Source organism: Hippopotamus amphibius, chromosome 17 (assembly GCF_030028045.1).
Source record: "Hippopotamus amphibius kiboko isolate mHipAmp2 chromosome 17, mHipAmp2.hap2, whole genome shotgun sequence".
Lineage (NCBI taxonomy): Eukaryota > Metazoa > Chordata > Mammalia > Artiodactyla > Hippopotamidae > Hippopotamus > Hippopotamus amphibius.
Window position 1 is genome coordinate 14,538,626 of NC_080202.1, and position 12,509 is coordinate 14,551,134.

Here is a 12,509-nt window from a genome sequence, read left to right on the forward strand (position 1 = left end):
CAGGGGACATGGGTTTGAACCCTGGCCCGGGAAGATCCCACACGCCGTGAAGCAACTAAGCCTGTACACCACAACTACTGAGCCTGAGCTCTAGAGCCTGCAAGTCACAACTACTGAGCCCATGTGCCACAACTACTGAAGCCCGTGTGCCTAGAGCCTGTGTTCTGAAACAAGAGAAACCACCACAATGAGAAGCCTGAACACCACAATGGAAGGGCAGCCCCCGCTTGCTGCAACTAGAGAAAGCCCGCACGCAGCAATGAAGACACAACACAGCCAATAATTAAGTTAATTAAAAAAAACAAAAAAACAAAAAAAACTCTGTGGCATTTTTTTATTCCTTCCTCCATTTATTCAGTAATCACTTAATGCCTACTATGTGCCAGGGAGGCTGAACCCCCTGGCCCAGGAGCTCCTTGGCAAAGACTTCTGTGCCCAAGGATGACAAAGAAGCAGAGAAGCTGGTGGCTTCAAGGAGGACTATGTGGACTGAGACACCGAGTGTATCAGTGGGGTCCAGTGTGGATCAGGGTTCCTGCCCCAAATGTTCTTGCCTGTGAAAGACTCTTAGGAGCTTTGCACAGCCCAAGAGGCAAAGGCAAGGAGATAAGGAGATTCAATTATGAGCAAGATTAATTTTATTTTATATTTTGCTAAGCCCAGTAGGATGGAGGCTCTGAGTCAGATTTAATTGAACTTAGTTACGTGACAGTTTCTGCATAAGATTCATGAACATGATATAAAGATAAACAGATCACTGCCCTGGCTCTCCAGGGACTTGCAGCCTCACAGAAAACTCCCCCTGTCCCCACATTACTTCTTGAGAACATTCTGAGAAATTCTGTCCCATTGTTATCTTTGATTTGATCTCCACAACTGCATAACGTTGCTAGAGTCCATTTTGCAGATAAGAAAACTGAACTTACAGTGGTTTAGTGACTTGCCCTTGGCCTAGAAGGATCAGATCCAGTGCTGGGACATAAGACTCCCAACTCCAAGCCTCGTTCTTTCCATTGCACCAGGTGGCTCTGCTGACTCATGAGAGAGAAGGAAACTCTGGCTAGGCAAAGGGCAGCTGATGACTATCAGGAGGACTCTGATCTCTTGGACTTGTTTCTTCATCTGTAAAAGGAGAACACTAAGTGCACAGGATTTTGTATGTGTGGCGTATGTATGCATGTGGGTAGGTATGTATGAAGCAAAGTGCTGGGTGTACATTCCACGTGAGAATGTGCTATAACACACTGGCATAGACAGAAGGACGCTGCCGAATATTCTTGAACAGAGTGAGAGAGTAGAAGTTGTTTAGGAAGATAACCTAGGCAGCTATGTGAAGAGCAGAGAGAGGGGTTAGATGGGAGACAGGGCACCCAGCCCAGAGGATGGCTGCTGTGTGCGGTTTGGTAATGAACCATGGGGCCCCAGCTTGTGGGACATGCAAAAGGGGACAGGAGAGGGAAGTGGAGAGGACTGAGAACTGATTGCAGGGAAAAAAAACCCAAAATGCCACATTCTCAGCGTGTTATCCTTAACGCAAGGGAGAAGTGTAATCAAAATAAGTGCCACATTCATTTAGAGATAACTTGTCACTTCGGGGGAAATAATTACGTTTAAACCATACTTTTTTGGCACTGAGTTAAAAGTGGCTACTAACCATATTTGCCGGCTCTCCCTCAAGCTGTAAGCGATTTCATCAGTAAAAGACTAATTGAATGTTTGAGAATATCTAAAAGAAATGTACTAATTAAAAGTGACTGAGCTTTCCTAAGAGCTTTATATCTCAAAGGAGGGAAAGTGAATACCACAGATCAGGAGAGCAAATTAGAAGGCAATTTTACAAGGGTGAGGAAAACATCCTCAGTGATCTCTGGGATTCCTCTAAACAGAAAGTTACAACACACTTTCGGCTCCCAATCTTCTTAGCTTTTAAGTGTCTTCGGAGAGTTAGTAATAAAGAGCTTTGCAATCTGATCAGCTCTGCCAAGGTGGGAAATCTTAGCCGAGTGGAGTGGAAGACATCAGGCTGAAGTGCATTCCTCTCTGTTTCAGCTTGCCCAGCAAATCTCTATCCTCAGAGAGAGGAATGCTTGTTTTTCTCGTGACTCTTGCTTTAGAGAAATAAGAGAAAATGTCCTGATAGCAAACCTCTTCGGTGAGATTCCCCAGCCACCTTTTTCTTTTTCTTTTTTTTAAACTTCTCTGGTAGAAGGCTAGGCTTCTCTGGTAGCAGACAAGGCATGTTGGGGCACAGTCTTGGATCCTAAGGAAAGGCCAGGTTAAGGAGGAGCTGGCAGCCTGTCAAAACCACGGCACCTGGGCTTCCCTAGTGGCACAGTGGTTAAGAATCTGCCTGCCAATGCAGAGGACATGGGTTCGAGCCCTGGGCTGGGAAGATTCCCACATGCCATGGAGCAACTAAGCCCGTGGGCTACAAATACTGAGCCTGCGCTCTAGAGCCCATGTGCCACAACTACTGAAGCCTGCGCGCCTAGAGCCAATGCTCCGCAACAAGAGAAGCCACTGCAATGAGAAGCCTGCGCACAACAAAGAGTAGCCCCTACTCACCACAACTAGAGAAAGCCCACGCGCAGCAACGAAGACCCAACGCAGCCAATAAATAAATAAATTAATTCATTAAAAAAAAAAAAACATGCCACCTGAAGGGAAATGCATAATGACGTGGTCTGGGTGGCACTGACTTGAGGATCTGTGCTGAGGTGCTTTGTCAGGCTCAGCCTCAGTCATCTCTAGGAAGACCTCTGAGGTTCTAAACTAGAAGTTACGAAGAGATGGGCAGGAAGTTTGGTTCAAATTAAAGCCACTAAAAAAGCCAAAACCAAAACATTTCCTACAACTTCCATACATTTTTTGTCATGAATAAATAGTGATTTACAAATGAGAACTCTTTGCTAAGCACTTGCCTAGCAGTTAGTATTCTCTGAAAATAAGCCACCGGGTTTTAAAATTTTAAATGAATCACTTTTAAAATCAGGCAAAATTGGTGGTTCTTCAATAGCTTCTTTCCTAATCATGCAGCATGAATTAAGAAGGTCAAAATCCCAAGGACGAGGTGGCTTTAGAGGCCATGTGAGCCAACAGGAGGGAAAAGCTGGGGTGGCCCACAAAGGAAGAATAGCATGGTCAGATAAAAAGGATGAAGCAGGGTGGGGAGTCAGCACCAATGGGGACAGAGTTTCTTTTTGGGGTGATGAACATTTTCTAAAGTCAGGCAGTGGTGGTGGTTGCACAGCTCCCATACTAAAACCCATCAGTACACTCTGAAAGAGTGAATTTTGCAGAATGTGAATTATGTCTCAATTATACTGTTATTTTTTAAAAAGGATGCAGAACACATGAAAGAGAACATCTGGAGAGGTAATGGGAAATAAAGGATTTTCAAATTCTTGGGTGGGGGGCTGGGTGGAGAATCAAGTCCTGATCTATAGGATAAAATGTCATTATTCAGGGAGAGCAAGAACCTGTCTTTCTTGCTAAATTCTACTATTTTACATTTCCATCATACTTTCTGAAGTTTCATTTTGATAAGATGTTCTCCTTCACTTCCTGGGCTAAATTATTAGTGGAATATTCCTATGACATTTATGAATGATCAGTGATAGCTTTCCAAGGCCTGTATTGTTTCACCCTGGGTTTTAAGACACCATGGTTAAAACCACTAAAATCACTATACCAAAGATTTCACAATCACTATACCAAACTGCCTCAATGGGACTGTTCCAATCCAAACAACCACGGACACACCATTCAGATTTCTAATTTATTATTAAATTACATAACAAAGCTTCTTCTATACAGGCAGAAAATGCACATTTAGATGAGAACAAAAATTAAGGACAAATACAATAAACCTGGTTCCAAGAAGCCATTTCAAAAGCAAAAAATTAGAAAGTGCATTTGGAATAGATTTTTAAAAATCTGTATTGGCATTTTTCATGAGGAAACATTTTCCGTCATGGTAAAGCGTGATTGGAATTGATTTCCCTCCCTCTCTAAGAGCTAATAGGATAGGAACAGATGCAAATACTTTGATATTAAAGTGATACTTTTGATACTTTGTATCAGGCACAAAGAAAATGAGAAAGCCCTCAGGACATGGCTCAGCTGTCTCAGCTTCTTATCCAATTAACATCCTCAAGAGTCACTTGTTCCTCATTTTCTTTCGCCCTATAAAACTTATGGGTATGCAGGTTTATAAAAGAATAACATTAATTTATAAAGATTATGATGAAAAGCTCTATATCTTTTTGGAGACCAGGTTAAACAACCCCTAATCCAAAAGAAGAATGGAGCACAGTCATTTTAATTCCCAGTATAATCCATTTACTCTTTATATTTGCCACAAAATTCAGTGTAACACTAGACATGGCCATTTATCCTCAATAGCTTAATATTGCAAGTTAGAAAATGCAGTCAGTTTCCAATAAATCATATCTGGCTAGTGCTCAAACATGAGGTATTAGAAAACCAAAAAGGCTAGTCCAGTTCTTTAAAGTCCTTTTCATCAAGTTGAGATCATTAACAATGAAATAGAAAACTAATCGTGGGAATGCAAGTCTAAGGTGCCTCAATTCCACAGAGGCCAAAAGTCACTGATTGCATCAAAAGGTTCAATTTTAACTACACTTTTCTATTCAGACGTATTCAGCATCCAACAGGAAAGAACTAAAGTCAATATCATTTGGTTCCAGGTACAGAAAGTGCCCTCACGATGACTCCTCTCGTTACTCATCTCCACTCTAAGGATTGTACTCCCATGTCTGATTTGAGTCCTGGGCAGTATGGAAAAATGCATTCTCTATAACAGTGAATTTTGGTAAGCAGGAGAAAGGTATAATGGAGAAGAAAAGCCCTTTTCTAACATGAGAAAAATATGGGTGAGCAATGCTGCAGGTTACAGGGACTTCTTCAGCATTGTTAATAATAATAAGAAAAATATAGAAATAGCCAGGACAGATCAACTAAAGCACCTGAATACCTGGGCTTGAACTTCAGTAATAGATTCATGAAGCATTTTTAAACTAAAGTTATCAGCACACATTAAAACAAACTCAAAAGTATACCTTTTGGAATTTTCTGCCCTTTTTTGTTGCCATGGTTTTTCAGACTTTTAAGTTAAATGGAAAGTTCTGAGTGGTTATTAAAAAGATCCCCAAAGGGAAAATCCATTATGTAAGACGATGGCTGAGAGAGAACAACTTCCTCTAAGAGGCAATGTTTGGGACAAGGAATAGAAAATTCCTTGGACCCGGCTCTGACTGGTTCTAATAAGCAACTTACTGTTGGCCCCTGAGCCTAGTAACTGGTTTGTAAGGTCAGCAAAAAAAGCTGAGAAAACCAAGAGAGAGAGAGACAAAGAAAGAAAGAAAAAAGCTAAATGGTATGAAACTGAAAGAGTTCAAATCAGCTATCATGGGATCCAAAATGAGCCTCTACTTGTAAATGGCACCCTTCTATCCTTGCTCCAGGGCTTCCTTCTGCAGAAGAAGGAACCATGAAGGAGAGAGGAGCACAGCCTTAGTACTCTATCTTTGGCCCTGGGTCACCTCGCTACGGGCTACAGCACTGGGAGGTCAGTCAGACCTATCTGACACCAACATCTACACCACGCTTTTTCAACTTCCTTAGAAGAAACTAGTTTATTTTCATAAAGAAAATAATCAACGTAATTCTATTACTTCAATTCAGCATAACCCTAATGGAAAGACTTAGCCATCAAAACTGTCTGTCTGCTCGGCTGCAGCAAAGCTAGATTAGCTTAGGGCCTAGTTTTACTCTCACACCACCATCAGCTTTCATGAATGCACCAAATAATCAGACCAGTAAAAAAGACTGGTAGTATAATTAAATAAATAACTTTATTTATGATACTTCAGATTTTATAAATGCCGACTATATAGCAACCAAAGTCCCATAAATTCTAGCTGAGGCACAACCACCGATCAAGACCCTTTGAAAAATCAAAGATAATAAAGTGTCAGGGGAGAGAAGTTTTGTTCTCCCAACAGAGAATTTAATAAATGAATTTACTTCTCTGATCTTTTAAGGTTCACACTGGGAAAACTTAAACTTTCTTTCAAGGGCATCCCCAATCAACCGACTGATCAATCAACCCCTATTTAGAAAAATAAACCCCATAGTTAAAAAAAATATATCAAATGCTCTTCATACCCAGAACATAATAAAACCTTGACACCAGAATGAAAAACCTCTCAGTTTCTGTACCAGACCAGAGGTTAGTCTACTCATCAGCCTGTAATCAAGTTCATCTGAATGTCACCATCAACACATTGTGATGCAGTTAAGAACTACACGCTAATATCCTTTTACTCCCCATGGCACAGTCTTAAGCCAATACTATAAATAGCACAGTAAATTCCAAAGGTGAAGAGTAGCCTTCTTTCTTGGTGAGGAGTACAGATGTTGGAAGTCTTTGATCTATTTGTAGTAGTTCAGTTAGAGAAGTAATAAATTTACAGAAACAGAGAAATGGTTAAAATTGAAAAGAATTCTGGTGGATGGTTTAAAATTTTGTCACTGTCCAGGGTGGTAACAGAAGACAGGTGCAGATAGAGATATATTCTGTTACATGCACCTTCAACAGTGAAGCCATTCTCTGGATGAAAAAGGTTAACGAATTTGGAATGAATAGGTTTTCACAGAACACAGAATTCCTGATACATCACACAGTGGTTCTTAAACTTTTGCCCATAAATGTGGAACATTTACAAATGGAATAATCTGGGCGGTGACCCCTCACTCAGTGTCTTTTCACATGTGGCCTGTTAAAGAGATCTCAGTGAAAATCGAGCATTCCCCTCACTCAGTTGCTGGTGTTACTCCTGACATGATGAGGAATAGCTGCACTGACAGACACTGGCTTTTCGTCATGGTAGAACTGAGATTTCCTTTTCTTGCGGTAGTAAATATTAACCCCAATGGACAAAATTAGCAAAAAATAAAAAACAATGATCCCCCCCAAAAAAAGCCTGTCATTCTTGATTTTTTCCAGGAATACAGTCAACCCCAGTGTGTGCACGATTAAAAAATAAAGAAAAAAGCTTTTTTGCAGTGCTTGTCTTCTGTTTCAGACAACCTCAACTGTGTTGAAGTTGGCCTGTGAGCATCTCAAAGATTCTTTGAAAAATGTAATTCTTCTTGAATACCAAAAGAGTTGGGGACAAAGAGTAGAAATTTATAGCACAAATTATCAAGAAATGACTTGTGATTTCTCATCACTGGTGTAAAATAAAAGGACAAAAACTATTTTTATTCACAACCCCATCTGGTGGCTAAAAGGAAAGCAGTCTTTGGATATAGAGAAACCTGCTTTTGTAAGGAGTCCAGCTGTAAGACCGGGCTTGTCGTCAGCCTTCAACACTATCACCGAAGCATGGAAACTGTTTCTGATGGGTTTACTTACCTCTTGGGAAGACAGAAGCAACTGAAAACATTTTTTTTTTAAAAACTAAAAACAGAAGGAAATGTGTGTTAGAAAAGATAGCACAGAAAGCCTGTGACTTCAGCTCAACCTGACCATGTCACAGAGTCCATCACTATCAGTTTTGAATTAATCCTGTCGGTCAGGCTAATTATCAGGTCAGTCAACTTCTTCCTACTTTTTCTTATTCCGGATCAGGGTGTGAAAGTGGTGGTTGTCAAGAGTTCCTGGAGATGTCCCATCAATGGAAAGCATACAGCAGCAATAGGATGGTACAGACACCAATAACGCCACCAAGGATGAGTGAGTCTCGCCGCTTCCTAAGGTTGATCCGCTGGATGAGGCTGTTCACGGCAGGAAAACGATCTTTGGGAAATCTTTATTAAGGTCATATTTGGAAGAAGCCTCTTTAGTGAAAAGTCACAGGAATCACAAAAATAGAGATCAGTGGAGTCCAGAAACAATAAATGATGAGAAGAAAGAGAGGGGAAAGAAAATCACACTGAGGGAGCTACAGCAAACACAAAGGCCCTACTGCTCAAGTCCCAAGTAAATTCAAGTCTCCCAGTACACTGGTCTCCCAGTGCCCTGCGGTACACGAGTAAGAATAATGAAAATAAAAATAAAAATAAAAAAAATAACAGCGGGAGAACAATGAAGACTGCTACCATGTACTGAGGGATTACTATCAGGGTGGGAGCCAGTGTGGTCAGGAAGAGAGGAACCCTGCAGGGCAGAGAGGCATAGGTGCGGCCAGCTACCACCATCACCAGCCTGAGGTTCCCGTCTTTCCTTTTTCTCCTTCTCTTTCTCTCTCTTGTTTAAACCTCTTTTCTCAGGAGACTGGGAAATTCTGCCAGAAAGGTTTTGAGGAGTATGTGATCGTCTTCTCACAGGGTGATAAGCCCCTCTGGACTCAGGCCATTGGTGGGAACAAACTCTAAGTGTCTCTATAATCAAGCGCTGGTTAATTATTGAAAATTTTAAATTTACTTTGCAGCACTAGGCAGGATATGGAAAGAAAGTGGGTTAAACTGCTTTGGTTGTTCTATTTGGGAAACATAAAAAAAGGAAAGACAGGAAATTCTCAATTTTAGGAGTTTTATAGCAGTCACAACTGTATTTTACTTAGTATTGCAAAGTATCTTCATATCTTACTTGTTGATATGTTGTAATCAAGCACATGCCTCTGCGTCCTACGTGGTTTTGCATTTCCAGCACTGGTTTCTGACTACATACCTGCAGGTGCATCCTCTTTGTTAACACAGGGATTGTATTAAGCTCAGGAAAAGCAACAACAAAATCACCTAGGTTACTAGAGAGCTGGAACAATCCCTACTCCTGGGGAGTCCTCACTGCATTTTCCTGTAATGAAATGATTCTTAGCAGGGACTGTGTTGTGTATTTATATACTCTACATATTATATGCAGAGGTTATGTTTTCTTCTAATCTTGAATTTTCCTGTGCCAACTGAATAGAACTTTACACACTGTGGGCATTAATGTGTTTTTTGAAACAATTAATGAAAAAAGGGGACAATTTGTAGAAACAATTTTTAAAACGTAGAACAGAAAGCATGAAGTAATGTGCAAAAACGTATACAGTGTAAGGTACAAATCTCATTTAAAACAAATGCTTCATCTTTTCTTGCTTGGTAAAAGAAGGGCCAACAATCCCCTTAGAGAAAGAAAGAAAATATTTGACATTAGGAAACCCTGTCTATAGTGGACACATTTCTATCTAGTTTACCTTTAGGGGAACCACCCACCTCTTTCTATAAAAATCTAGCTCAGTTCATGTAACAGGGTGGGGCTGACCTTGTTCTCTGCCATCAGGTGCACATACACACTCAGGAATGGCCAGAATATTTCCTCCTCTTGGCCAGTGGGTGGGTTAGGAATAGGCAGTGACTCAAGCTAGGGTGACCACAGTCCTCTTGGAACATGTACCAGAGCTTTTAGGAAAGACGCCCTTTTTCCATGAGAATTTTTGAATTGGTAGGAGGTGACTCTTGTAGCCATCTCTATCAGCACAAGGAGAAAATCTGCCTGAGAGTGAGGCCAACACACAAGAAAAGAGAAGCAGGAGATGGAGTAGGGGAACAGACAGAGGAAAGGCAGATTCTGATGATAAAATCTGAGCCCCTGCATCCAGCCATACCTTAAGCCAAATTCTACCCCTGAATTTTACAGATATATGAACAAATTAATTCACTCCTTAAGGAGTTAAGTCAGTACGAATTAGGTTTCTATTACTATCTCTCCATGGAGTCCTGACTCACACCCATTTTATTTGATTTTTTTAAACATATAGTTGGGAATGATTCTAATTTATGGTACTGATAAAATGAGATAATGTATATAAGTCCCCTGTTAACTGTAGAGCCCTATATAAAATATAAATGATTTTGGATGTTTGGCTTTATACGTAGGGTGACAAAGCAAGAACAAAATTCACCAAAAACTGGAAAATACCAACGTACTTCAGGATATTCTTTTCCTTAGGCAAATGAGGTAGCAAACTAAAAGTGACCTTAAATTATCTAGGATCAGAAGATAGTCAACTTTTGAAAATCACAGGTCTTTTTCCCATTACTAACTGGGGGAGGAAACTTTTTTCTCTCAAAGGCTTGACTTCTCAGAGTAAACAAAATGTTTTAGCTTAGCAGGCTTATCAGTTTCCCTGCTGGGTTTCTCAGAAGTATCAGTAATACTACTTTAAATTGGGAAACTGAAGAATTAAAAAGGTAGAGGTCACAACAAACGAGCAGCAGACCTGTCCTAGAGTTCGGCTTGTGCAAGACGAAACCATGCTATTAGCAGTGACCACCCCCCTATGTGCATGGCTGTCTCCCTCCCTCCCCTTCTAAGCATGTGCCACTCACTTATTCTCCAAACTGAAAAAAGAAATAAGAACACATACTTTACGATGTTTAGGTAAAAACTGTGTACACTGTGGAGTTCTAACATGGATTCAAGAGCTTTTAAAATGTAAAATAATTTTGTGAATAATTTGAAAATTCACATTTATAATTTTTTTCTAGATCTATTAGTATCAAAGCTCTGGTGTGCAATCTTTTGCAAATGGCATTAAACAGTATGACCTTTCACAAAGCAGGAGTGCAGGGCATATTCATAATACAGAATTACTGATAGCCTCGACTGTTACTGATGATGGCAACCTGTCCAGGGGAGGGGGAGAGTGAGGAAGCACATACACAGATTTTTTCCCAAAAAAACCCCCCAGGTTTCAAACTTTCAAAAAGGATACTGGCCAAAGTGTTCATTTTGCTTTGAATTGACTTCAACATTCCTCTCTGTGAAGTCATATTTTCTTTTGTTGCCATAGCAATGCTGCAAGGGAGGAAAAGAGAAGCTCATTAAACTGACATTTAAGATGATCCTGCACGCATCCATTATGCCTTTAAAAGTGGACAGAAAACTAAAGTAAACAACAGCACCTTTGAAAAGCACTGGGGAGGAACATGGGTAAAAAATATCACCTCCCAAGTCATCTTCCCATTGTCCTTTTTCTGAATGCCACTCCATCCCCAATGCTATCTGCTGATATTTTTTTGGACAAGGCAGTGGATCGTTTCCTGTGTGTGTTTGGTTTTTTTTCCCCCCAAAGTAACAAATGAAATAAGACAACTGACAAATCACACATTACAAAATCTTCTTAAAATGGTTTGAAAAGGGGCCAGCTACTAAAACATCCTTAATCAGGAAAAACTCTTGAGAGGGAAGTAGGGAATTACCACTATAAAAATAGAACCAAAGGTGTAACATATCATGAAATATTTATATACAACCAGCCCTTAACTTATGAAAAGATTATGTTCCAAAACTCTATTTGAGAACCAACCAAGTAGATTGTAGGACACATGTGCAACATTATGCTGGTTTCCAAGTCAGGTGACAAATGTCATAGATTCATTAAACAACTGAGAAAGAAGAGAAGTGACTTTTCCCACTCTTTGTATAGTTTCTTTCATGTAACTACTTTGATGTTCTTTTAAAAGAAACTCAGTTAATATCTTTTTGCTATCACTGCCAAGATTAACTTTCAACAGTCTTACCCTCTTGGACATTAGTATCCTAGAGGTCAGGGTCAGTATCCATTTTGATATGTAACACACAGGGGAGCGTTTTAGATACTGACATTACAAAAAGCAACAGGAAATAGAAAATTCTTCAGTAATTCTGACAATATGTGAAACAGTAAAAAAAAAACTAAAAAGTAACAGAAATGAAGAGATTCTGGGAAGATGGTGGTCAGAGCACAAATTCTTGACCTTATCTCTGGCCCAATCTCCTCTATGGAAGAACACAAGAACAAAGGCAGACATGCCCTGGATAGTCCATCTGAGGCCCCAAGTTCTCATGAGATCTCTAGGGAAGAAAGCCAGGGAAGACTACAATCTCTCAAGCAAGGGAACAACCAAGGATCTGATGGCAGGGAAGACTATATTTTTCTTTGAGCCTGGGTCAAAGACCGAGGTTTCACTGCATCCTGAGGAGCTCAGACAGCGGAAGATACAGATCTGCATGCACAGGGGCTGAGTGATGAGCTGAACTGCTCTCAGCCCCACAGGTGGGAAAGGACTGCTACACGCAGCCAGAGAGACCTATAGGCAGAGAGCTGACATCTACCGGCTGGTATGACAACTAGCCCCTAAGAGGGAAAACTGCTGGGCCATCTACTACCACCTGGTATGTAGCTGCTTCAGGGTCTCTCATAGCCTGACCTACCCGAGTGCTAACTGAAAACATTTTTGGACAGGCAAGACCACGTATGCTACTGGAGGAAAATGCTAGAGGGAATACTTGGAGCAAACGACAAAAGAATCAAAACTGAAATTTCAAGATCTGAGAGGGCAAAGAAGAAACAAAAGTGTGTAGGGAGATATATAAAAAGGATAAGGAATAGTGAAAGACAAACAAAAAATACTCCTCATCAACAGCCCCACCCCCCTGCAACCTGGAAACAACACTAGAATGGTTTAGTAGATAACCATACTATGAAATATTTGGTTATTAAAAAAAATTG

The 12,509-nt window shown here is 40.4% G+C and overlaps 1 protein-coding gene across 4 annotated transcripts in view; it reads right to left on the minus strand.

The window, feature by feature from the left end:
- Positions 1 to 4,960: 4,960 nt before the first annotated feature.
- GOSR1 (golgi SNAP receptor complex member 1) overlaps positions 4,961 to 12,509 on the minus strand; it is a 39,929-nt gene continuing 32,380 nt past the window's right edge. For all 4 annotated transcript variants that reach the window (XM_057715085.1, XM_057715087.1, XM_057715084.1 and 1 more), the window contains exons 8-9: positions 10,731 to 10,813; positions 4,961 to 7,825 (exon numbers count right to left, since the gene is read on the minus strand). In XM_057715085.1, coding sequence (XP_057571068.1) covers positions 7,701 to 7,825; positions 10,731 to 10,813 — 208 coding nt within the window. In that variant the 3' untranslated portion in view covers positions 4,961 to 7,700. The remainder of the gene's footprint in view (positions 7,826 to 10,730; positions 10,814 to 12,509) is intronic.